This window comes from Podarcis muralis, chromosome 5, assembly GCF_964188315.1.
Source record: "Podarcis muralis chromosome 5, rPodMur119.hap1.1, whole genome shotgun sequence".
NCBI classification, from domain to species: Eukaryota; Metazoa; Chordata; class Lepidosauria; order Squamata; family Lacertidae; genus Podarcis; species Podarcis muralis.
The window spans coordinates 2,263,364-2,290,263 of NC_135659.1; the positions used below are offsets into that span (position 1 = coordinate 2,263,364).

The 26,900-nt window shown below is 48.0% G+C and overlaps 2 protein-coding genes across 6 annotated transcripts in view; one reads left to right on the top strand and one right to left on the bottom strand.

The window, feature by feature from the left end:
• Positions 1 to 5,496, bottom strand: part of TSEN15 (tRNA splicing endonuclease subunit 15) — a 28,241-nt gene extending 22,745 nt beyond the window's left edge. For 3 of the 4 annotated variants that reach the window (XM_028732204.2, XM_028732205.2, XM_028732203.2), the window contains exons 1-2: positions 5,327 to 5,496; positions 321 to 402 (exon numbers count right to left, since the gene is read on the bottom strand). In XM_028732204.2, the coding sequence (XP_028588037.2) occupies positions 321 to 402; positions 5,327 to 5,461 (217 nt within the window). In that variant the 5' untranslated portion in view covers positions 5,462 to 5,496. The remainder of the gene's footprint in view (positions 1 to 320; positions 403 to 5,326) is intronic. The other variant, XM_077928157.1, reaches the window with a different exon arrangement.
• A 3,934-nt stretch (positions 5,497 to 9,430) lies between these two features.
• COLGALT2 (collagen beta(1-O)galactosyltransferase 2) overlaps positions 9,431 to 26,900 on the top strand; it is a 66,134-nt gene continuing 48,664 nt past the window's right edge. The window contains exon 1 of one of the 2 annotated variants that reach the window (XM_028732211.2): positions 9,431 to 9,775. In XM_028732211.2, coding sequence (XP_028588044.2) covers positions 9,513 to 9,775 — 263 coding nt within the window. In that variant the 5' untranslated portion in view covers positions 9,431 to 9,512. Of the gene's footprint in view, positions 9,776 to 9,912; positions 10,118 to 26,900 lie in introns of those variants that run through there. The other variant, XM_028732213.2, reaches the window with a different exon arrangement.

The following is a 26,900-nucleotide window of genomic DNA, read 5'->3' on the forward strand; positions in this document are numbered from 1 at the left end:
AGGCAGAAGGCAGGAAAGCAGCAGCTTCCTCTTTTCAGGTTTCCCTTCTCCGTGAAGCGCGATTTGATTTTTGCCTGATTTTTTTTTGCCTCCCCTCTTGCCATTTGGCTCCAGGGACCACACATTCGCTCAATAACACGCACAGACATTTCCCCTTCCTTTTTAGGAGAAAAAATCTGCGTGTTATAGAGGGAAAAATACGGTATTCTAAGAGTACACCAAGGGCATTATTGGCACTCTTTTTAAACCAAATGATATGCCTTAGCAGCTTGGGTTTTTTATTCCACAGTCTGCCTTTGAAGCTGCCTCCATTAACTTACCTTCTAAGAGGTCTAAGTAAACTAAGAAAGCAGCATGCACACAACTGCTCTCAGCCACATCCAACGCCATCATCCCTGTGAGCTGAAAGACACAATAGGAAGCAATAGATGTAAAAGCTACTGCCATGCAACAAAATTCAGGCAGTTTTATCCACAATATTTTGAAAGTGTTTTCCCATCAACTCTAGAGACGTTTGGAAGAAGCCCCCAAAAAGCACAGCACACACAGTTTTTTTCAGGCCTGTTAATGGATTTACTGCTAGATAGTCTGTTAAAAGACTTGCAGGTCATGTTTTGAAAATGCCAATAAAACTGTCTTCCAAAAGGTGCAGTTTAGTGTTTTGGAAGGGGAGGGGCATGATTTAGCAATGCTGATTGTTCATAAAACAGGGCCAGTTCTGTCCTAGGCCTACTGGGCAGGGACTGCTTTAAATCTGTGTTTTGGCAAGCCCCTGACACAGGAAGGGGGCGGCAAGCAGCTGTATCTGAAACTGAACTTGGAATATCCATTGCTATAACTGCTATTTATAAATAACTGCCACAGCGATGTATTTACTTGCTGCATTTATATCTCATCTTTCTGCCAAGGAGCTTGAGGCAGCAAATGTGGTTCTTCCTCCCCTCTATGTTAACCTCACAATAACCCTGTGAGGTAGGTTAGGCTGAGAGATGGGGACAGTCACCTGGCATTCCTCATGTCTTACTAGGGATGTGAATCTGGATTTCCCAGGGTCTAGCAAAGTACTCTAGCCACTATATCACACGGGTTCAGCTGGAGCCAGAAGCTACTTTTCTGTTGACTAGCCAGGGCCAGAAGGTGAGGCTCCTGGTACTTTTGCCAGGGCTGGCTAATACAGAGCAGGGGTGGGGTTTCTGTGGCACCGGCGTACGATCTTGGACTTCAACTCAGCCAGCAAAGTCAGGGCTGATGGGCGTTGTGGGGGGCCACAGGCTCCTTGTCCCTGATGCAGCGACTTCCTGCTGCCTGCCAGTTACAGAGGACAATGTTGCACAACCCTGTTTGTCAAATTAGGAACCAGCTTCCACACATGAGGCTCCCTGTTTAAGCGCTGGGTACCCAACACACACAGCTGATGCTGTGCAAATGTAAAATCGCAGCACTGCTAGGGACATGCTGCAAGCTTCACCTGCACCTGGCACAGTATGATCATATTATAATGCCTTGATCACTATAGAGAGCTTGATTCCTTCTTCATATCAAAAAAGCAAAATATCTGAGTTGTAAAGTTTGCACTTTATAAGCTTGAACAAGCTAAACCTCTGATGGCTTGTGTTACACAACCATCAAAATAAGCTCTCTTTTAATATGCCAAACTCATAAGAGGGTTATTTCAGTAAAAATCACATCAGATCATGGAGTTCTGCATTCTGATGAGGGGGGAGGAGATTGTTGACCCAGCTCAGGCAGAGAACTATTGCAGAGGGTCCTGTAAAACTTCTTACACTTGAATAGAAAGTTAAGTGTATTAAAAGTTATTGCTCTTACAAATATTTGAGCTGAACATGAAGCTTTCTGATTCTTTACAGACTCTTTGTGCTCCAATCCTGAATATTGTTTTCATACTTAAAGATGCACTGAATGAAATCAGAAGGGTTTTATAAGAAGAGTTAGAGCCTGAATCTAAGAAGGCATTTGCAAGATGAGATTCAGATTAGTTAAGAACATGAAAAGAGCTCTTCGGGGTCAGACCAAAGTCCCATCTTATCCAACATCCTGTTTCCCAGCCAGACGCCTGTCAGAAGCCCAGAAGCAGGAGATGAGCACAGCAGCCCTTTCCTGCTGTTGTTCCCCAGTAACTGGTGGTACTCAATGGTGTACCTTCTCTGAGATTCTGAGGTTGTATACAGCTACTATAGAAATTTCTCTAATTCTCATTTACAGCCACTCAATCTGGTGGCCATCTCTACATCTTGTGGTAGCAAATTCCATATTAAGTAAGTATGAACTATGTGAAGAAGTACCCGTATTTTTCGCTCTATAACATGCACCAGACCATAACACGCACGTAGTTTTTAGAGGAAAACAAGAAAAAAAATATTCTAAATGAAACAGTGGATGTATGATTTTTGTGGTTCATGCTGTGGCCACAGACATGTGATCTGACAGTGAGTTTGGAGTAGCTCAATGCAAAAATCCTGAGGATCCATGTGGATCCATGCTTTGTAACCATGTTTTTGCACCACTGTGGCCCCAGGCCACAGTGGGTGCATGATTTTTTTGGTGCAAGATGTAGCCATGGACATGCTATGTGATCTGATGGTGAATTTGGGGTGACGCAGTTCAAAAATCCTGAGGATCCATGTGGATCCGTGCTTTGTAACGACGTTTTAAGTGGGGAGGGAAGGAAAAGCACTCAAGGGACGAGGAGCACGCGTGGGGTGTGTGGAGAAGGATGCTACTAATAATGCAGGCGAGGGGTTTAAGGGGAGAAGGAACATGCATGGGGTGGGTGGAGAAGGATGCTGCTAATAATGAAGAAGAGGAGGGGTATAAGGGGAGAAGGCTCCTCTCCTCTCCCACTTTGCTCCTTTAAAGCAAGCAGGCTCTGCTTTTCTCCCTCCTCCCCGCTCATCCCCGCCTTAGTGAGCTGAAAAACTTTGCTGCTATTTAGCGAGCTGAGTGGGGAGGAGAGAGGGACAGAGAGCCTGCTTGCTTTAAAGGAGCCAACCGGACAGGAGCCGCATACACTCGTGTAAGCGGCTCCTCTTCTCTCCCGCTTTGCTCCTTTAAAGAAGCAGGCTCTCTGTCCCTCTCTCCTCCCCACTCAGCGGCTCTTCTCCCGCTTTGCTGTTTCAAAGGGAGCCACGGAGGAGGGAAGGAAGGGGAACCATGGATCCTCTGCTCACAACTGCAGCAGATCCCCCCCGCCACCCGTAGGCATTCGCTCCATAACACGCACAGACATTTCCCCTTACTTTCTAGGAGGAAAAAAGTGAATGTTATGGTGCAAAAAATACGGTACTTCCTTTCATCTGTCCTAGATCTCCCACCTTCTTTGGATGGCTCTGGGTCGCAATATGATAAAAACATTTCTCTATCCCCTTTCTTGACATCACACACCTCTATCATGTCCCATCCTACTTATCTGCTTTCTAAACTAAAAAATTGTTTTAAATGCCTCAGCCATAAACACACTATATTCCTTTTAGCAGGACACTACTCCTCTTGGCTTGTCATCTGCAGTATGCAAATACTGTTGCCCTTTCTTACAGGATTGCTGTTAGCGAATGTGGAATATTTGGAACATTCTTAGATTCTTGAGTTCAGTATAACTGCTATTTCATCTCTAGTCCAGGGATGAACCTGCACCAGGGCATGACAGAATTTGAGGTCAGTCAGTCAAGGGTGCAAAGCTACTTAAGTCCAGTAAACTTGGCTGTTTGAGAGGCTTCTCTATAAAACTACAGAGCTGGGTCACATATACATGAAGTCATTCTAGTTCAGGGTTTCCCAAACTTGAGTCTCCAGCTGTTTTTGAACTACAGCCCCCTTCATCCCTAGCTAGCAGGACCAGTCGTCAGGGATGATGGGAATTGTAGTCCAAAACAGCTGGAGATCCAAGCTTGGGAAACCCTGCTCTATTGCTTATTCATCCTGAACATTTTTTTTGTTCATTTTTTTTGTTGATTTTATTTTGCTGCTCCACATGTCCAAATTGCTCTTTATCCCTTCATGTAACACCTAAGAAGCTATTGCACACATATATTTTACTTTTACTATGTGGCCCACTTCCCTTTGGATTCTTTTCCTTATGTGTCACGTGCAACTAAACTGCAAGTCTGTACCATCTCTCTCTTAATTCATGTATGGCACCTGGCATGGCAATAGGCACTGCATAACAGCACCTGTGACAAGTGCCTACATAATGCTGTGCCAACTTTATTGTCCTTTGCTCTTCCTTCAACCAGGTGTATAGCCCTTAACACACAACCATTCATTCATCAGTGGATGCAGTTTCACACGGCAAAGGATAGTATAGTAAGATCATAACCAGCAGAAAGCATGGTCAGAGACACTCTCCCTCCAACTTCCATTAACAAGCTGTTCTATTATCAACTGCAAGTGGGGAAGGGAATGATTTCCGCTTTGTTCGCTGCAGGTTGAAAAACACTTAAAGCTAGCACTGCACTTTGCACATAGCCAGAGGTGCAACTGACAATGCCCCCCTTTCCTTTTTTCTTGTGTCTATTTACACTGTAAGCCTGGAGGCAGGGTTCTGCTGTTTTTTATTCTAATTGCTTATTTAAAGGCATTTATACACCACTCCTCATAATATTTATTCCTCACCGGGGCAGGGTGGGTGAGGGAAATGTTTTTACATGACATTGTGCAGTGTGTAACATGCATTAAAAGCACAATTTATACACTACAGGGCACTAAGCCAATGGGGCTAATAATAATAATAATAATAATAATAATAATAATAATAATAATACCACCCTTATTTATACAAGTACCTACTGAGATGATCCATTACAAGGCAACTATTCCAGAAGGAATTATTGTGAAAAGAAGATTGGGGGGGGGGGGGGAGAGTCAAATGTTGTCCTCTCAGGGTGCTGCTATAGTACCAAAGTCCATTCCTGATTCCAGGATGGGGACAATGTTTTCATAACTTTCTTCTTCTTGTTTGTGTTTCTTGCGTATTTTATGGTTTTTTTAAATCTTGCATTTTTATGTTATGAGCCACGCAGAGACCTACGGATGAAGGGCGGGATGCAAGCTTAACCTTGTCAATAACTCATCAGGATAAGTGCCTTACGCGTCAGCGCCACAGCCAGAGCCAGCCCAGCCCCCCCCCCGCCCCCCGCCCCCGCCTCCCGGCCGGACCCGCTTCTGACCGGCGGGCGGGCGGGCGGGCGGGCGGGAGAGAAACGCAAGAGGGAAAGGGGGGCTGTTTCCCCGGAGCCCCCGCGCGCCCGGGTCCCTCTTCGGCGCAGGGCAGGGCGGGAGCGAGCGCGGGCCGTTCCCCGGCTATACCGACCGCAGGGTGATCCTCCCGCCGGCTCCCGCGGAGCGTCCTCGCCGCCTCCTCCGGACGGGACTGAGCCGAGCAAGCGGCGCCCGCCGGGGAAGACCTTGGGCCGCCCCCCGCGCCGCTTTCCGCCGCGCCCGCCATGGCCTCTCGCGCGCCACGCGGCTTCGCTCCGCCGGTGTCTCGGCGCTCAGGGTCCCCCGCGGAACACGCGGCCCGGCGCTAAGGTTCCCCCTCCCGACGCGGCCGCTCCGTCGCCCGAAGGTTTCCTGCGAGGCGCCGCCTGAATAGATCCTAACTGAAACTGAGATTCAAAGGAGGGGCTTTTGCCGGGGGGGGGGGGATCCTTTTATGAGGGAGGAGGAGGGTAGTCATTTAGGGGGAGAAAATTAATTTTTGCCAATTTTTTCAGCGAGTGGTCTTAAAAATATGTTTTGAGTGTGAAGAATCAAAATCTAGTATTATTTTTGTGAGTGGACAACATTTAGCTTTGTAAATCTACATTTGATGAAGAAGCACATAAACTACTTTTGGAAAACCTTTTTTTAATTTTACATTCTGAAAATGTAAATAATAATAAATACTGATAACAATGACAATATATAATATAACTGGAAGTACTTGGCAAATCATTTTTAATGATTTCTATGCATTTTTACCATACTTTAACTTAACAAGCAAAGCTAAATTATATTAATTTAACCAAAATTTCTTTTGAATTCTTAGGTCACATTACAGCTTTTTAGCACCCCACATTTGGGGAATTTGAAAGTTGAAAACTTTCCCCCAGCAGGGAAGCAGAAGCAGCCCCCCCCCCCCCATCCAGCATCATTTCTTAACTAATACTTATTTCTCCCTAAGGTTTCTGTAAAATGGTGAGCTGCCAGTTGAGGATTGCCAGCTAACCAGACAAGCAGTCCTTTGATCTGCCCAACTCGGCAGGTGATCTTTTTGATGGTGTGACCAATGAGGTAAAGCCATGCTTCTCACTGGGGTTGTGCTGCGTCTTCCTTGCTAAGCATGCTCGCTCTGCAGAGATCCTTGCATGCGGCATGCAGTTGTGGTCTACGCATCAGGGCACAATGCAAGGAAAAGGAAAATGGAACAAGATTATCTCCCGAGTTTGGCCCCTCCAAAACCAACACACAGGGAGGCATCGTGCAAGGAAAAAGCAGCAGCTCTTCCCAAACCTTGCTGGCAGGGCCAGCTCTGCCACAAGACAAGAGAGGCAGTGGCCTCAGGCGCTCATGGAAAGGAGGCAAGCGGCTTGCTTTTTAGTTTATTGTTGTAGTTTTACTCCCAGGGAGAGGTGCTTGTGGGCTAGTCTGCCTCAGATGCCAAAACAAGTTGGGCGTTCTTTCGAACTATTCCCTTTGAGTGGGGGGGGTGCTCGAGGTACTTGAGCAAAATGTCTAAGTCATGAGTGGCCTTTTGAACTAACTCAAAACATTCTGAAGGCATACTTTGAAATACTGTTTGGTAGACAAGCTTCTCAGCAATAGCACAGTTTCTGCTAGTATTTTTTTGGAGTGATAAGTCTAATACCAATGTGAGAAGCCGGTGTATTTGATTCTTACAAACATAAAACAGCAGCACTTAAAACATCTGTAGCTTCACCAGTCCCCCATCCCAAATCTGTGCTATGCCTAAAAAAAAATAACTGACAGATTATACGCTTAACTCTTTAACAGATTATATACACTTAAGTATATTAACCGTTAGGTTGAGACCTAGTGGGCTGCAGCCTGATCTAAGGTGGCTCACAACAGAAGCAATACCACCATGCAAATATATGGTAAAATATTCAGAAACGGGTCTCCAAATGCATGCTTGGGTTAAAAGTGTGTTGCTGGTCTGAAATGGTTGAAGATACCTGCTCTAACATCAATGCCTCATTGCTGTACTGCCTTTTGAGTATACATTTCACATACATTTTCTCAGCAGCTTGTTTAAATGGGTCATTATAATTCTTGTGCCCATGTTGCAAATTGTCTTCCTTAATTCTGTCTGCTGAATTTCATGGCACAGGAAAGTTCTGAGCCAGAAGATTCCTAGTTGATTAGACACTAGTAACTCTGGATACTGACAGCTTTACTGCTATAGATAAATAGGTCTTCTCCCTCTGAGGATGAAGAGGATGATGCAAAGCTGCCTATGAACAATTTTTGAACTGCCCTGAATTAAACTTGAGAAAGAGCATAATAAACAAATAAATAACATCCGTCAAGCCCTGTCATTGCAGCAAACTTTACTACTTCCACAAAAGTGAAGATTGTTTAGTTCACTCAGTTTTGTGTTTCATGAAAGAAATTCTAGTGTGATCTTATTAAGTGCCTCCTAAAAATAATCCCACAAATTGGCAACTCTGAAAAGGCTCCTTTTTGGCTTCTGAGGGACATTTATTGAAAGCATAGTGAGAAGAATGAAAACATGCTACTGTTTCTTGAAGGAACCTGTCCCATACATCTGCTTCCTGTTGCAAGCACTGCCAAATATTTTAGTGGTTCCACAGAAATCTGAATCTTAGTCTGCAATCCTACACAGGCTTAACTGGGAGCCTCCTGGAACTCAGTGGTTGGTGGTGGGGAGATGCTTCCTTCTTAATCAAAATTCTCTGGTCATTTGCTTGAGTTATCCAGCTGCACTTACGTTGCAGTCCTAATTACATTTGTTTCGGTGAATGCACTGGGTATGCATGCATAGGATTGGGCTATAAACTCTAGATCGGTGCTTTCCAAACTGTGTGTGGCGACACATTAGTGTGTCGGCCGCAGTGTGTAGGTGTGTTGCACGAACACTCCCCACACTCCTCACAGGGCTAGAAAGGGATTAGTTTAACCTCTGGTTTGCTAGTGAAACTGAATTACTGCGTTGCGAAATGATGCATGTCGAAAAAGTGTGTCACCAACATGAAAAGTTTGGGAAACTCTGCTCTAGATTATGATTGCTTTCTAGCAGGGAGTAGCCTGGGTAGGTGGCTTAGCTAGAGAAGTACTGTAGGCCAATGCTACGCATGCTTCCTGGAAGCAGTGATTCCCAACAACCAAACACAAAATCTCTACAAACAAATTAAGAGTGAATGCTCATTAAACAGCCAACCCCTGTCTAGTTTCCCTACAAATGTATCAGGCTGTATGTTCAATAAACAGGTTGTTGGGAAGCATCCGTAATCACATCCTTACAGATTGGGGCTTGCAATGTGCATGGGGTTGCAACCTCAATGCCAGGAAAGTATATTATAATCCTTAGCCATAAATGTGCAGATAGAGCAACTGAAGTCAATACAAAGCAGGAAAACCTCAGTGCCAGTCCAATCTGTTATTTCATTTATTAAGGCAGAGGCTTCATGGAAGGTTGGCTCCGTGTAGGGGTATGCATATGCAGGATTCAGCCACCATGGCCTTTCTAGGCATTCTACCTAATGAGGTCGTTGAGTCCGCAGTGTCTCAGTCACTCTTGCAGTCCTAGACCCCTATACCTGTGGGAGTAAATTCTGTGGAAGTCAGTGAGACTTCCATGCAAGTGCACGTGCATAAAGAGGACTGTGCTACAAGGGGCAGAATTCTGGAGCACAACTTCTGACCCGTGTGTCATTTATTATTTCCCCAGGTAAAAAGCTCCCTACATGTAGTACACTAGCTCATGAGTGAAAGGACGGTGTGGGGACCTCTTTTCCCCGACATGCATGGAGCTCTTAGTCGTGGGAATCTAAAAAGAACACAGCCACGGAGCCCCCGGTCGCGTGAAATTCCACCACCACGCTGTGCTCCCGTGTCCACTAGCATTAATTCGAAGTGTGCCCGGTGCAATCCGAGCCCAATAGGGATCAGAAGAAAAAGATCATCTGAAGGGTTTGTAGGGACCTATCCCTTCTTAGCGTTACTTATGATTAGTTTTGCAAAAAGCTCTCTGTCGTTAGGAGGCCGGCAGAGGAGGGACTATGGACAGAGAGGAGCACGCGTGTTTTGCTTTTGCTTGCTCCACGAGCGGAGAGCTTTGCCCCCGCCAAGCCGCCTTTCGCCGAGAAGGCACAGCCCCCTCCTCCTCCTCCGAGCAAATAAAAAAGGCGAAGCGGGGGCGCGCGGCAGCGGCAGCGGCAGCCCGGTCTCCTCTCCCTCCCTCCCTCCCTCCCTCCCAGCCTGCTCTCCAGGTAGGCGCCTCCCGGCCGCAGAGGCTCCTCGCGCTGCCCCGAAAGATGGCTGCGACCCTCGAGCTCCCTCGCCGCCCTGCCCGGATCCTGCTGCTGCTGCCGCTGCTGCCCCTCTCCTGGGTCTTGGGGCTGCCAGGGGGCAGCTGCTCAGCCCCGGAGCAGCTCGGTCCGGATCCCCTGCCGGAATCCGCCTTGCAGAAGCCCACCGTCCTCCTCGCCCTCCTCGCCAGGAACGCTGCCCACTCCCTGCCCCACTTCCTCGGCTGCCTGGAGAGGCTGCGGTACCCCAAGAACAGGATCGCCCTCTGGTAAGTTGGCCGAAGGCGCCGCCGGAGAGACGGGCGGGCGGGGGGGGGGGAGACCTCAGTGACCTCATCCCGACGGAGGCTGGGCGAGAGAAAAGTTTCCAGGTAGCTGCATCAAGGTGATGGATGGAGGAAAACGTGCGGGTTGGTGGGAGTTTGCAGGTAAGGTTGCCAACTGATCAAGGGGCCAGAGTTCTACCAGGTCTGCTCCTGTGCCATTAGCTGCTGAAGCTGGGTCTTCAGAAATCCACAGATGAAAATTTTCACCCTGTGATGGAAGCAATATTTTTGTCACCTTTGATGTTGCCTGCATAGGATGTTGCTGCTAAAGATCCGGAGGCGGGGGTGAGTAAAAGACTGGAAGCACCTGGTGGGATGAATGGAAGGTTGAAGGAGGTGAGATGGGAGAGGCACAACCAAGCAGGGTGGAAAATGTAAAGTTGCAATTTGTAATCCTGCGTATTTGAGAGCTAACCCCCTGAACTCACCGGGACTTGCTTCTGAGTAAATTTGCTCAGGTTCACAATGGTTTACTGGCATATACGAGTAGTGTAACAGAACGTGCAGGAGTCTAAAATTGGGACTTAATCTTGCCGTCTGCAGCAGGGACTGCATACAGGAAGCACAAGACAGATGAGGAGAATCTTTGTGGCTCAGAAGCCCATTGAGATTCGTCATGGCTGCATAGATTCAAGATCTTCTGCAAAAGGAAGGGGGAAGGCAGACGTCAGCGCTCAGCAAGGCTTTGGGCTTCTGGAATTGGGTTTGACAAGCTGTTGCTACTAAGCAGTTTTCAATTTGAATGAGATGGAAAAATTATAACCCTTTTTTGCATGCTCTAACTGCAATACCTGCTTGTCCCCAAGCAATTTATTAATAACTAGGCTTTTGCAGCTGTTGCTTTTGCATAGGGAGAGATTTCTTGGAAGCAGTTAGTTTGTGTGTGTTTTCTGTCCCTGCCAAGAGAGAACTGTGTCTATTTGTGAGTACCACTTCATCATTCAGTTACGTCTGTCACAGAAACCCCACTGAACATCACCTTGGCTTGTTCTGTTGGGTTTCTGCGGGAGACTGAAATCACAGCAGTTCCCCTCTCTCCTTGCCCCCAATGGGAATACAGTAGCAGTACAACTGTCTCCAGAAGCATTAAGTGCAAGAGGTAACTCGATCTCCAAGCCATGTGTTTGGGAGGGTAGGGCACATGTGGTAGAAGGAAGGACCGGCTGTGGCTAACTGTAAGGGAGCGAAGAAGGAGGAGCATAGTTTCCAAACAAAAGCGGCAGTGGCTGATGGGTCTTGCTGTCACTCTTCAAAACAACTTAGTGGGGTTTATTGCAGGGAGCTCTGTTCACACCTGTGCTTTAAATGCTTTCCCAAATGAAAAAAACACATGTTCCAGTATGATTCCCCCTCCCACTGTACATAGATAAGGATCTCTGTGTATGGTTACAGACTGGCAACTTGCCAAAAGCCAGACCATAATATCCAGCTACATCATAAGTGGAGTGATTTAAGTTGTGCATCTCGTAATCCCCGCCCCTGCCTGTCACATGACAAGTTTGTTACAATGTGCTAAATAGCCTCGAAAGGCAGTCATGGTTCCAAAGGACCTTCTTTCTTTCAGTAGTCTCAGTCTATTGCACAGGTGGGCCGGAGGGGATTGGGGTCTGCTGGTGGATATCTGGGTGGTTTTCAGGAAATAACCAAGGGTTTTTTACTCCCAGTTGTTAAACAATAGAAAATCCTAGCCCCCTTCCGCCTGCAACTAGGCTGCTGAAATGAGGAGAGCTTTGGGAACTAGGAACCAGAATGGGATTTTTGTGTGAAATGCATGTACGTAATCTTGGTCCTAAGCGCAGGTTCCTGGGCTGTCTGGACCCTTGAAGATGTCTGGTTCTACCCTGTATACACACTATACCTTTAAGCACATTTGAAACACTTTATTTCCCTCAAAGAATTCTGGCCACTGTATTTTGTTAAGGGTTGTTGGGAACTATAAAACTATGATCCTCAGAATTATTTGAGGGTGAGAAAGCATTAGAATGTGCTTTAAAGGTACAGTGCATAAAAAAACCTACTAAGTGTCTGTCTGCCGGCCTCGCTTTCTAAGCCACTGTTTTTCACATGTGTCAGGGTTGCTTCAAGATCCTAGCTCACAGAGGATCACGCTAGCCAACGGTCATTAAGTAAAAGTCTTTATTGAGTTACAGTTTCCATTCTCAAGCTGCTGCGTGCAACTCTACGTCTAGTAGCTAGACCGGCGAAGCTCCGTCTGAATCTCCGCCCCTCGTACACCAACTTAATATCCTAGCCCTGCTCCACCTTTTCCGCCTGACTGTTCTTCTCTGGGTCCCTCTGCCCCCCTGGGTCTCTTCCTTCCGGGATTCTTCTGACGCTGACCCCCCGGACCCTCCTGTCTCCTTGCGCCGGGCTTTAGGACCCGGCTCCCTTTCCGGGCTGCCTACTGCGCCGCCTTCCTGTGCATTTGAACTTGGCACGCGCGCCCAACCTTCCACCTTCCGTCTAACCGTCTCTTCGCTGCCAGATGGAGGTGTGGCCACTCCTGACTCGTGCCCTCCCTCCTGTTGTGAGCTGCCAGCGCTTGCCCCCTGGCTCCCTTCCTCTTCCCTGTTCTCTGGCGGTGACGCTGGTCCCGATCTCCAACTGCTCTCCTCTGAGTCCCCTCTGGCTCTATCTTCCTGGGGTGCCCCCCTAAACTCCCCCCTTGCCCTGGCCACTGGTGCTCCTTTCTGTGAATCCTCCGATTCACTGGAAAGGCTCGGAGATCTCGGGTCGTCGTCATCGCTCATCTTTTCTTCTGCCTCCTCCCCTTCGCTCTCTGTTTCCTCCCTTGCCCTTGCCTCTGCTCCTGAACCCCTGACATCCATCCCCCCCTCGAAGCCCCCCACTCCCCCTTCCCCTCCTTCCGGTGCTGGAGCTGGGTGCTGCTGTGTCAAGGGGACGAATGTCGGGTACCGTTCGCTTCCCGTAGTGGGCCTCCTTCCGAAGTCTTCCGGTTCTTCCTCCCTGCTCTCGTCGACGACGGTCACCTCTGCTTCCATCTCTGTGCCGCCGTGCTCAAAACCAGGGTCGTCCCCGAAAACGTCCATGTCCGTCTCTCCCTCACTTCCTCCTGGCGGCGTTGCTCGTCCTGGACCTTCTTGCCACTTCCTGCGCCACTGCTCCTCTGGTCTGTCGTCCCACCAATACGAGGGTTCTGAGGCAGATCCCGAGGGTGACCCCTCCGGGGAACGGACGTCTCGTGTCGGGTCCTCGTCCGAGTCGAAACCCCGGAACGTGCTGGCCGAAAGCGTGGGCGTGAAAAGCCAGTCGTCGAAAAAGTCTGCTGGCATTGGTCTATGTGGGAAGAGGGCATGAAACTCGTCTTTGAGCAGAGGTTCGTCCAAGGCGTAGCCCGGCACCCAGCTGTTCGCACTGGCCGGGGTGCCCTCCTTGGCGAGAAAGTATTCTACCCCTTCTTCCCCCCATCTGGAATCCAAAATCTCTGTGACTTCGTTGATGCGCTCCTTCTGTGCCCCTCCTGCGCGCCCTGTTCTGTCTCTGACCGGACTCGGCGCCGTTCCGGGTTCCTGAAACCTGTGCGGTGCCTTGTAGGGAGTGAGCACCGATCTGTGGAACACCGGATGCATTCTGGAACCCTCCGGAAGCGCCAGCCTGAAGGCCACCGGGTTGATCTGCTCTTCGACTTGATAGGGCCCCAGTTGCTTATGCCCTAGTTTCTTCTTGGCCAACGACCTGGCCGGCACTGCGTGGGCTGCTAACCAGACCCAGTCTCCCACGTGGAGCTCTTCGCCAACCCTTCTACTTTTGTCCGCTTGTACCTTGTATGCGTGCTTGGCCAGCTCCAGGTGGCGCCTCAGCTGATCGTGGACTTCCTGCAGCTCCGACGCGAACGCATCTGCCGTCTGCGGCTCCCCCTCTCCCAGCCTTTCCAGTCCCGGAAAAGTTCTGGGGTGCCTCCCGTTGTTGGCGAAGAACGGCGTGATCCCCGTGGACACGTGCTTCGTGTTGTTGTAGGCGAACTCGGCGAGCGGCAGGTAATCCACCCACGTCGCAGGCTGTTGATTTGCATAACACCTCAAGTACTGCTGCATGATGGCATTGACCCGCTCCGCTTGCCCGTTGGTCTGCGGGTGTCTCGCCGACGCCAGGTTGATCTTGACGTTCAGGAAGCCCATCAGCTTCTGCCAGAAATTCGAGATGAACTGCCGCCCCCGGTCGGACAGAATAGACCGTGGCAGACCGTGAACCTTGAACACGTGGTCTATGAACAGTTTGGCGGTTTGCTCCGCCGTGGTCACCTTCGCACACGGAATGAAATGTGCCATCTTGGAAAACAGGTCCACCGCCACCAGCACTGCCGTCTTGCCCCTCGAGCTGGGCAGATCCGTGACAAAGTCCAGGGCCACTCTCTCCCAAGGTTCGACCGGAGTTTGCAGCGGTTCCAACAGTCCGGCCGGCGGTCTATGCACTGGCTTCGCCCTCTGGCAGGTGTCACACCTCGCCACGTAGTCCGCGACCTCCCCTCTCATTCCAGGCCACCAGAAATCCCTGGCGACTAATTCCACCGTCTTCTCCTTGCCGAAGTGCCCAGCCGTGGGCGCGTCGTGCAGCTGCTGCAGCACCTTGGCGCGAAGTTCGTCTCCCGGCACGTAGATGGCCCCTTTACGAATGAGCAATCCATCTCTTAGCTGGAAACCGTCGGCCGCTGCCTTGCCCCTTTGCACCTCTGCCATCTTTGCTTGTGCGAAGGAGTCCCCCTGCAACGCTCGTCGCACCGCCTCCAGATCCACGGTTGCCGCGGCGCACGCCCACACTGTTGGTGCGAAGATGTGCATGGCGGCCGCTGGCGTTGCGTCCTCCAGATACTGTGGCTTACGAGAGAGAGCGTCCGCCATGATGTTGGTGTCCCCCGGGACATACTCTATTCGGAAGTCGAAGTTCGCAAAGAACTCAGCCCAACGTATCTGCCTCTGGTTTAGGAACTGTGCCGTGCGCCAGTGCTCTAGGTTCTTGTGGTCCGTGCAAACCTGCACCGTGTGCTTGGCGCCGATCAGAAAGTGCCTCCACGCCTTGAACGCTGCATGAATGGCCAGCAACTCCCTGTCCCATATGGTGTAGTTCTGCTCGGACTTGCTGAGCTTCCTGGAGTAAAACGCTCCCGGTCGCCACACCCCTTGCGGGTCTTTCTGCAGCAGGACCGCCCCCACGGCTCTGTCCGAGGCGTCTGTCTCCACCCTCATCGGCTTGCTGGGGTTGACGTGAAGCAGCTGCTCTTCCGACGCGAAGAGACGCTTGAGTGCCTGAAAGGACTGTTCCGCCTGCTCTGTCCAAATGAACTTCTTTTTCTTGGAGCTAAGCGTGTCAGTGATGGCCGCCGTCTGCATAGCGAAGCCCTTGATAAACTTGTGATAGAAGTTCGCAAAGCCGACAAACCGTTGGACCTCCTTCCGGTTGCGCGGGCTCTTCCAATCCAACACCGCTTGAACCTTGGCCCTGTCCATGGCGAGCCCCTTGTCAGACAGCTTGTAGCCCAGAAAATCCACCTCCGTCACGTCAAATTGGCACTTCTCCAGCTTGGCGTAGAGCCTATGTTGCTTTAGCCTGTTCAGCACTTCCTTGACGTGTTTGTCATGCTCCTGTTGCGACTCCGAAAAGATCAGGATGTCATCTAAGAAACAGACGCACGTCTTGTAGAGAAGTCCCGCCAACACGTGATGCATGAATGCTTGAAAAACGTGGGCGCCATTTTGCAATCCAAACGGCATAACTCTATATTCGTAGGTCCCCAGTGGCGTGAACATGGCTGTTTTCCACTCATCTCCCTCCCGCATGCGAATGAGGTTGTACGCCCCTCGCAGGTCCAACTTGGTGAACACTCTGCCCTTCCGCACCTTTGCGAGGAGGTCGTCAATTCGGGGCATGGGGAAGTCCGATGGCTTAGTCACACTGTTCAAGATCCTGTAATCCACTACAAGTCTCTTTTGGGGCGTATCCCGCTTCTTAACGAAGAACACCGGACTGCCTCCCGCTGCCTTGGACTCTCGGATGAAACCGCGCTCCAAATTATGATCTATGAACTCCTTGAGTTCTTGCAGTTCGTCCTCTGACATGGAATACAGTCTCCCCTTAGGCAGCGCCGCCCCTGGCAGCAGGTCAATCTTGCAGTCATATGGCCTGTGAGGTGGTAGCCGGTCTGCCTCCTTCTCGCAGAAAACTTCCAAAAATTCTGCGTACTTGTGGGGAATTGCTTGCAGCGTGCCTAGCAGCAGCTGTGACTCCTCTTCCTCTCCTTCCTGCCTGGGCACGATGCAGTGTTCAGCACAAAAGGAAGAGCCGAAGGTCAGCTGCCTCTGGTACCAAGCCAGCGTTGGGCTGTGCTTGTCCAGCCAACTCATGCCCAACACAATGGGCGTGTCCGATAATTGAGTGACGTTGAAGCTGATGACTTCTTTGTGATTCCCAAGTCGCATCACCATTGGTGGCGTTTGCTGCACCACTTGCCCCCCTAGCAGCTCCCTGCCGTCCACCGTGACAACCTGCAGGGGCAGTGTGGCCGGCAGCAACTGTATAGCATGCTTGTTGACAAAGTCCTGCCCTATAAAGTCCGCATTGCTGCCTGAGTCAATGGTGATTGGCACGTCCATGGTGATGCCATTGGGCAGCTGGAGAGATGCGGTGAGCCTCACCACTGGTTTGGGCGGGAGGGGGTTCACGGGCTGTAAAATCTCTGGGGACTGCATCATTAATACGTCTGGCTGGGCCCCAGTGCCTCTTCCTCCAGCCAGACTGCGTCGTTTCCCTGCTGTGGTCCTCCTTGCTGCGTTGCTGCAGTCACCATTGCTGAGGCTGCAGTGAGCTTGTTGAGCCTCTGGGGACACTCTTTCGCCATATGCCCTGGCTCCTCACAGACGTAACACTTCCTGTTCCCTCTAGGAGTCTTCGCTTTCACTGCTGCTGGTGCTAGGGCTCTGGTTGCTGACTGAGCCCTGGCACCTCCAACCTCCATAGGTTCAGCTCCTCCTCCTGGCGGAGGCGTGGATTGCGTACGCGCTGCTTCTCTGGGAAAGAAGGAGGAGCCCCTGGCTGTTTCGCGCCCTCCACGCCCTTCGTCCCTGCTCCACGGACGTCCTTCCAGCCGCACCCCCACTGCCAGCGCCCTCTGCACGACCTCCTGGGTGGTTCGGGGTCTCTCCCCCCTCGCAATCTCATCTTTCACAGAGCTGTGTAATCCCTCCCAGAACAGGTCTCTTACAGGAGTCGAATCTCTGTCCCATTCTAGGGCACTGGCCAAGGCGAAAAAGCGGGCATGGTACTGCCGTACGCTGGCCCTTCCCTGTTTCAGTCCATGAATCTGTTGCCTAGCAAGATCCACGTCAATGCTTGATAAAAAACACGCATCCATCGCTTTAATAAAGGCATTCGCATTTTGGAGCGCCGGATCGTTATCCCTCCACAAATTGCGCAGCCATGCTCTGGCATCCCCATGCAAATAGGACATGATGAATCCCACTTTCTCTTGCTCATCTCTAAAATCTTTACTCAGCAGTTGCAGTGCACACAGTACGTCTGCTCTAAAATTGGGATACTGTTGCAGGTTCCCATCGAAGTGAGAGACCAGACCGCCTGTGCGTCTCCCCAACCCAATCCCCTCTGGTTTGGGTGTCTGTTGCCCTTGCTTCGTAAGCACTTCCAACCTGACCTGGAGATCCCTGTAGGCGGCAGCTGCGTCCTCCTCTCTCTTCCTGGATGCGAGAGCCTCGGCATTCAGCTGTGACACTGCTTCTCTGAGTTCCGCTATCTGCTGTTCAGCCGTCATGTCGGCTGCCGTTCGTGAGCTCGCTAGTAGGCACCTGCTTCTCTCCTCTCCTCGAGGCTGGAGATGCCCACAATTTTTTGAGACGGAGCTTACTGTCAGGGTTGCTTCAAGATCCTAGCTCACAGAGGATCACGCTAGCCAACGGTCATTAAGTAAAAGTCTTTATTGAGTTACAGTTTCCATTCTCAAGCTGCTGCGTGCAACTCTACGTCTAGTAGCTAGACCGGCGAAGCTCCGTCTGAATCTCCGCCCCTCGTACACCAACTTAATATCCTAGCCCTGCTCCACCTTTTCCGCCTGACTGTTCTTCTCTGGGTCCCTCTGCCCCCCTGGGTCTCTTCCTTCCGGGATTCTTCTGACGCTGACCCCCCGGACCCTCCTGTCTCCTTGCGCCGGGCTTTAGGACCCGGCTCCCTTTCCGGGCTGCCTACTGCGCCGCCTTCCTGTGCATTTGAACTTGGCGCGCGCGCCCAACCTTCCACCTTCCGTCTAACCGTCTCTTCGCTCCCAGATGGAGGTGTGGCCACTCCTGACTCGTGCCCTCCCTCCTGTTGTGAGCTGCCAGCGCTTGCCCCCTGGCTCCCTTCCTCTTCCCTGTTCTCTGGCGGTGACGCTGGTCCCGATCTCCAACTGCTCTCCTCTGAGTCCCCTCTGGCTCTATCTTCCTGGGGTGCCCCCCTAAACTCCCCCCTTGCCCTGGCCACTGGTGCTCCTTTCTGTGAATCCTCCGATTCACTGGAAAGGCTTGGAGATCTCGGGTCGTCGTCATCGCTCATCTTTTCTTCTGCCTCCTCCCCTTCGCTCTCTGTTTCCTCCCTTGCCCTTGCCTCTGCTCCTGAACCCCTGACAACATGGTTTCAGCTAGTAATGGGCCTTGAGGTTCTAGGAAGAAAATAAAGTAGATTTCACAAGCTTGAAGTCTGCACGCCCCAGATGTCTTGTACTGATTTGTGGGTGAAACTGCCAAGGTGGGGACACCCAAAGGATAAAAGGAACATTATGCCACAATGGGAGGCCAGGAACATCTTTTATCATATTCCACAGTGAATGTGTGTGCTAGAGGCATTCATCTTTTCATATGGCTAAGTGTTGTAGAAAAAGGGCTCGCCATGTGGTTGTAGGTTCCCTGTACCAGTGGCACCACATCAGAAATGGTCCTTTTATTATTTTTATTAGGTGAATTAATTAGAACAGTGAAAGTTCCTAGATCAGGATGTCATTTAGATGAAAAAAATTAAAACAATAGCTCTCAGGCTGTGGATGAAGCTATAAAGGGTTCACATGATGGACTGTAAGGACCAACCCAAACAGAACTGCATCTCCTGTAATTCATGGGACTAAACTTAATGGCCATATCTGTGAGGGTAGCAGACAGGGTTTTCTGAGCTCAGCATGCAATTTTAATTTAGGCTTCCTCTTCATGCTGCAGTCCTTTGTATGGGGCTGAGAGCAGCTTTCATTAGCAAATAGGTTCACCAGCCTATGACCCTGGTGGTCAGATCGAAAGTCCTCTGTGTGCGTAAGTGAGTCACCATGAAAAATCCTACACTAAGAAACCAGTAATGTGCAGTAATATCTGTGTTATTGAGCGCATTATAATACTTGGGTTTGATGATTTTTTGGTGCACAGTCCTTCACGTAGTTTAATAAAGATATTTATGTTACTTGGTGTTGTAGAACTTCCTTTATCACTACAGTCTCTGTCCTGGGACATTACAACCAAAGATGCCATGTCTTTCTTTTCTGAACAGAACAAGCACTAGTCATCCCCAAATTTTCTCACAGTTTGACTTTTCTAGTGCCATTGCATGGCCATCTTGAAACAGTTTACAGTTTGCACTGAAAAAAAATTTGGATTCCCTAGATAACATGGAATAAATATATTACAAATGTTAAAAGTGTGGTATGGATTTATCCTTACCTTTTGCTTCATACAAAAGGAGTCTCAAAGTGATTTTAAATGGATAGCGATGTCCAATAAAAATACAATTAAAACTAAACATATTTGGGCATTAGGACAAGCCTCTAGGAGGTGAGGAAGCATTCTTTTAAAAAGAAACCTGGACATGCTCAAGTCTATTCGGCCTCCGATGTTAGAATTCTTGCAAAAGTAACAACCGTGTTTGATTGCTGTACCAAGAAGTTCATTGGGAGCACCTAAAACACAGTGGAAGAGCACCTGTTTTGCATGCAAAAGGCAAGTGTAATGATGACAGTGCATTATTAATTAGGAACTTGGAAATGTTCCCTTGGAGATGAATGTGAAGTATGCAAGGTCACAACAGTAAAATATAAACAGAAAGAGCATTCATGTGCTTAGTTGTTCTTTTTTTAAAGCAGGACTGTCACATTAAGAAGGAAAGATGCTCATTAATCATAGTGAGCTTCGAAGTTGGAGAGAGCAAAGCTTTTTCTTGTACCATTGGTCCTCAAAATAAATTTGCATTGATGTATTTTCTAAAAATGCAAGCAGAATATTTCTTTCCCCATTACCTGCAGTTTTAGGAGTATGAAGGTTGCTGTTAAAGGTTCTGTGGCTTTAAAAAATCACCTGGATGACTTCTTTAAACTTTCCACTGACATCTTATAGACCATTAATATGCCCATGAGAGTACTGTATTCTGAACACTTGGATAAAGTACAGCTATAGCATTAGAACCATAAAGACAATGTTGACAGAAGTCCAGGTGGTATGTAATTCCATCTTGGGACGAGGTGTTCTTAATAGAACTATAAAAAGAATAAGATAAATATATTATTAAGCCATTCACATGTTTTGCTGAATTATAGTTTTGGCGGCGTTCAAACAGCATCACTATTTATTTTCCCTTTATGCCTGAGAAAGCAGCATGGCAGAAGGGGGAGCGGGTGCAGAGGTCTCTCACTCCCTATGTCCTGTTGCACCTTCTACTGTTTGCCTTGCACTCTGAGAAGACCAGAGAACAGGTGGCAGCTTTGTAGAAAACAGCTGGCTTCCTGCTAGTCTCTACTGTTGTAGGAGAGATTGGGTTGAGAGATACATCTTTGCTTCTCTGAAGATTGAACAACTCTTTGCTTGTGGAGAGAAAAGAGGGACACAAGAATGGATAATGGGTAGTAGCTGCAGTGTACAATTCCTGTGACTAGCTGCAGAGAAAAGGAATAAAAAAGAACATATGCAGACTGGCCTTTTGTAGCTTTGGTTTTGCTTGCTCAAGTAACTCTCCAACTGCAGAACTTGTTTTTAATTACTTTGCAATTTGGTACCTCAGTTTTCGAACGTAATCTGTTCCGGAAGACCATTCGAGTTATGAAACGTTCAAAAACTGAAACTCAATAGCCGACAGCTAGGCTTCAGGGTTTTGCACTCAGTGGAAGTCGCGTTTCCTGTTCTACTTCCAAGGCGTGTTCGAAAACCAAAGCATTTACTTCCGGGTTTACGGCGTTCGAGTTCTGAAACGTTAGTCAATGGAGACATTCAAAAACCGAGGTACCCCTGTATCACTTGTTTTACCAGTCTCACTGAAGTGTTAGCATTATCTGTACCAGTCTTCCTTTGTAGTTTTCAGGAGCTAATTGGATTTGCCCAAATTCATTGTACACAGTTCTGCCATGGAGTACAGCCAGACAGACCAAAGCCAGGAGAGTCAGTGGAGAAGACAATGGATGTGCCATAGGGCATGGGAAGCCTGCAGTCAATTGTTTAGTATTTTGAGAGGGTTCAGCTGCAATTTCCGTCCTTTGCAGTGATGCTTTTTTTTAAAAAAATAATGTTTGCATTTAATTTCCTCTCTGAGTCAATGAATATTGATGATGTTCCCTATTCAGGGGTCAGTTAAAGGCTAAATGTGGTCGTTTTCCATAGCTAAATATGTATGGCTTTTTAGTGGCCTCTTTCCTCAAGGCACATATGGACGGCCTTCCTGTGTTGATTTTGCCCTTTTGCTCTTACCATGTTTCATCAAGTGGCAGGCAGCCTTCTCAATATCCTGCATTTCAGTTTTGAAGTACTATGTGAAGACTTCCTTGTCCTGGTGACCATCTTCATGTTCAAATAGGAACGGCTTTTTTTTTTTTTTTTTGGGTATTCTCAGGGGGCTGTTTTGTTTTCCAGGTAGATATATCCTGTGGGCCAGAATTGCCACAGAAACCTGCCTCCCCACAAGAGAAGGAGTTACAATACAATGCAGTATGTCACAAACTGAATACTGTGATATTCAAATTGTAATACAGTGAAATAAAGTTGAATATATGAAGAAGCAATAATAATACAATTAAAGACCACACAGAATCTAGCACAGCACATTACCGTTGCTGCAACAACATCAAGTTGTCCACCAGGACCCTCAATAATTTTCACATGGTTAATGGGAGAAAGTTTGGGAACCATTGCTCTAGATGATACTGCTTCACACGGTGGTGGAATTGGCAGTGCATAAGCATGGTCACCAGTGGCTCACCCCTTCTTGTGGCATGCACGTGGGGCAGTGGGGGGCTGCCTGCCTGTGCTGTGCTTTTGCAGAAGGTGGAAACACCACTTTTCCGATGCCCTTATCTCCTGCAGAATCACAAAGGAGAAGGAGAAGAAAAAACATCTACAGAGAAATGAGGGTGGTTTTCTCTCCCGATAGTTAGGCTGAATTCTACAATTAAGTCCACTGGTGCATTTGCACCTAGCCCTAATTATGATATGGTCCCCCCTCCCCCAAAGTATAGGAAGGGTCTATTCATCTCATCCATGCACCCCAAAAAGAAAAGTGATATGTTTTGTATGTATGATAACCCAGACACTATCTTTTCCCTCTCTGGCTAAACTTAGGCACCAAAGGAATGTTTTTGACTCCCTTGTCCTCTTTTGGCATCTCAGCAAGCAAAAGTTGCTCATGGCAGCAATCTGTTCTTAATTTAATGCATAGTGGCCAAATAATAGCTTGCAACACCAAAAAGCATAGAAGCCCCTGCTGCGCCACCACGGACAGATGATTAGCACTTGAGCAGAGGATCAAAGGTCCTGCTGACTCCGCTTGCCCAGTAGCCACCTACTAGCAGAAAGCAGGCAGGAAGGCAGGTAGAAAACAGATGTGTTTTGTAGTATTGTTGATTCGGTGTAAAATGACACTTTTGGAAGGTTGTATGCCTGGGAACCTGCACATCCCTTGCACCGCTGCTTTTAACCCTTCTTTCTCCCCCACCAGCCACATATCTGGATGTGTATTTGTCCGGTTGAAAGAGAAAGTGTCTGAGGAAGAGGGTTGCAGGGAGAATGGTGAGGCAGGATCTCTGCCAAACATGTTGCTTTAGCCTCAGTTTCAGAGAGAAGCAGTCCATAAATGGCAGTACAGTATTTAATTGTTAAGATTTTAGACCGGGCGTTAATATTCTTCCAAAAGTCAATATTGGTTGGCCTCTCTCTGCAGTTTCCTCTCTTTCCCCCACCCCTCTAATTGATTTGAGTCCATGAATTATTCACTGCTGAGCTCCTGGAAAAAGTAAACTGTTGCGTCCCAAAGGTAATGGTAGTGGACATGTGGATAGGTTCCATGAAGTGTGAAGGTATAAATCAGACTTGATTGAAGGAGCTGAATGTGACTCCCAGCAAGAGCTGAAAAGAGGAGTTGATGCAGGCGAGGGACACACGGAGGAGCCTAGCAAGGAGTTACGGGGCCTGAAGTTAGCTGCCCCTTAGATAGAATCACACATCACAGCTTGGATTGGGACACTCATCATCTTGAAGTGGCTGGGAGCAGGAGAGCTTGCAAAGTATTTAAATTTAATCAGACCCCCAATATAGAAAAGTTAAAGGTAAAGGAAAAGGACCCCTGGGTGGCTAAGTCCAGTCAAATTCAACTCTGCTTTCAGGCCGAGGGAGCCGGCATTTGGTCTGCAGTCAGCTTTCTGGGTCACGTGGCCAGCATGACTCAACCGCTTCTGGCGCAATGGGACACCGTGACGGAAGCCAGAGCGCACGGAAACAGCATTTGTGTGTTTTCCAAAGCACATATATAGTCTCAAAATACTGCCTCCCTCCATATGACCCCACTGGGCCTGCAATCATCCTCTGAGGCTGTTTTTTGTGTGTCCCTCCCCAAGAGAGGTCCAGAGGGTGGACCTTTTCTGCAGTGGCTCCCACTTGTGGAATGGTCTGCCCAGGTTGGTGCCTTCATTATACACCTTTAGGCGCCAGGTGAAAATGTTCCTCTTCAACCAGGCTTTGGACATACTAACTGTTATGTACTGAAGTTCTCACCCTGGGCCAGCAGGGGGATACTGTAGATAGTTATGCAAATAAGGGATCGAAAGTGACGTTCACTGATTGGATAGTTTTAGAAAGTTGCTACAGTTACGTTGTACAGGAGCTCTATATAAGCAGGCTGGCTGAACCCTTCAGCTCAGTTCTGCTCTGGCCTGTGAATAAACAAGAGCTGTTTGAAGAATCTGATATGTCATCTGATATGTTCACCCACAACTTAACACTAACACCCTATATCCTTTCAAATGTCTTTGTGGGAGGGGAAGGAGGGTTGTTTTGATTTGTTCTATTCTTCTTATTACCGTATGTTTTTTGCGTTTTTATCTTGTATTTTTGTGCTGTGAGCCATCCTGAGATCTATAGATGAAGGGTAGAATACAAATTCAATAAATAATGAAATTAACCGTGTCAGATAAGGCCAGTGTTGTGCCATGTCGAGCTGAGAGATGGTGGCTTGCTGGTCAGCACCCAGATGCATCGCCCACTTCTGAGGCAGGCTGTGTTTTCTTTCAGCAGTGCTGAACGTGGTCAGGAACACAGGTGGATACGAAGCAAAACTGGCACTGCAAGTTTAAACTGGCTTAACAGTAATTTCCCCTCACTAGGGAATTTTGAAAACTGTAGTTCTGTGAGGTTCACAGGACATATTGAAGAGAACTCTCAATATTCAACAAAGAACAACCCTCTTAATTGTTTGGGGTAACACCATGGCGGTTAATTTGAATTTATAGCTTATAGAATCAATATAGGTTATAAACTTTTTGGTGAGGGAGGGTGTCCTGCCTGATTGTAGGCTGAGGTACAACTTATTTTTATTACTTATATAAGTTATAGACTCAGGGGTGGGATGTGGATGTCTTTCTGAATTTGTGCCATACCTGTTGAAGCGCTTGCAAAGTAGCAAGGAGCCTTGGCGCTTTCTGAATGGCTGCACACCCAAAAAAGGTCAAAGAGGGAGATCTTTCCCTCAAACCTGGTGAAAAGTAGGAGCTTGTCCCTGATGCGGCCTGCACCTGTGAAGACCAAATAGTTGCACTTGCCCCTAACAGGCTGTTGAATATGTTTATTTACCATGTTGCATTTGTCTATTATTGAAGAATTGTCAAAGTCTCTGAGCTGCCTTGAAAATGGGATATGGAATTTCACTGTACACTGCGGTAGAGGAGTCTCTGACCTTGTCAGTGGGATGCTGGAAGTGAACCGGAGGCTTGTCCACGCTCAATCTGTTTCCATCTGTTTCACAATGCAGAACAAGCAAATAAAGTCCACATAAGAGGCATCTAAGTGTCAGTGTGATGCTCCCCCTTTTGTACAGCATTTTGAATTGTCTGTTTACAATATGACTTGTGTAGATCTGTGTTTCCCAAACTTCTGAGAGCTGAGGCATGCTTAGTGGTGTTTTTTTTAATTTTAAATAAAACTGGTGGCATGATTCACTCTTGCACTCAAAAGATTCGCTTTCAGAATGTCTATGACCAAAATCTATCATTCCATAGAGATGCCCTCATCTCTGAATGGGCTGTTTGGATAGGTGTGTCTTGATTCAAAGGAGGTGAGCTCAGAACAGTGACTTGTGCAGAAGAGACACCTGTAGCCCCTTCTAGGAACAGATAACTAGTACAGCTTTTAATTCAGAGAGAATGGCCCATCCTATCACACCAAATGTTGAGATGTAGCAGAATTAACCACCTTCAGTGAAGGCCAATTGAAATAAGGCTGGAGTCATTAATCATGCAGAGACGCACTGGGTAGCCTCCTTGTAGGAGTATAGTTCAGGCTTGCAAGAACTTTTAATTGCACAAATTGGGAATGACTATTGCAGGGTATGACAGCAGGAGTTCTTTGGATTTGTTTAATCCCCTAACTAAGTCTGTCGTTACATTTATGAAGACTTTTATAATGGGCTGTGTGAGCCTTGAGCAATAAATTCTTTCAGACAGCTTTTTTATTATGATTTTTTTTTATAAACAGTATCAGGTTACTGGAACAACCTGGCAAAGGTCATTTTCTGTAGCTCACACGAGGGTAATAATTGCCCTAATACGCTTTGTTGAACATTTTTTTCCTGGAACCGGAGACCATCAAATTACTCATCTCAAAGTACAAAATCTGGTTCAGAAATGGTCTGACTACATGAAAATCTTAGCTGTATTGAGCACTTTACATTCACTTGCCATGTATTTTCCTTAATAAAGTCCAGGCTAATCTGGAGATTATACTGATAAGAATGGAAGGCGTTTATAGGGTGATTCCGTTTTGGCGTTAATGTGGCTGGTTGTTGTGCTCATAAAGCAGAATGATCTTCCCAGTGAGTTGGTATTTCAGGCCAATGAAGTCATAGCTGTCTGCCTGGCAGTCTCCAGCTTGGAATCATTCATGCAAAATAAAGTTATTGCCAGAATTTCTCTTCACATGCCTGCATTTGACGGAGGGCTCCTTGGACAGGTCAAGAGAGGCCCATTTCACAATCCATGTAGCACCAGGGCCATGACACTTAAATCTGGCTCAGTTCTAGAAATCAGACTAAACAAGCTAGAGGCAAAGCTAGATAGTAAGTACAGCAGTTTTGGGGTGAAGGATGAGTCCTAGCAGATCAAATAGCCACAAACAGGTTGTAGTACAGGGAGAGGCAACCTAAGGCCCAGGGGCTGGATGCGGCCCAATTGCCTTCTCAATCCAGCCCACGGACAGTCTAGGAATCAGCGTGTTTTGACATGAGTAGAATGTGTCTTTTTATTTCAAATGAGTAGAATGTGTCTGGGTTATTTGTGGGGCATAGGAATTCGTTCATTTCCCCCCCCCTCCCCAAAAAAGACGGTGGACCAGCCCATGGCTGAAAAAGGCTGCTGACCTGTTGTATTAGCTCATCAACAACAATATAAAAATCACAAAGTTTGGGAAACGTTGGGGACATTTGAGCTTGGTAGTTGCCAGATTATAAGGAAGTGGTGTTTACCAGACAGTCAGCAGACCTTGCTAGAACTCAGTACAGGCAACTAATTGCAAGATACCACTACCACCACCTTGGGGAAGACTTTGGCATACTTTCACAAACATTT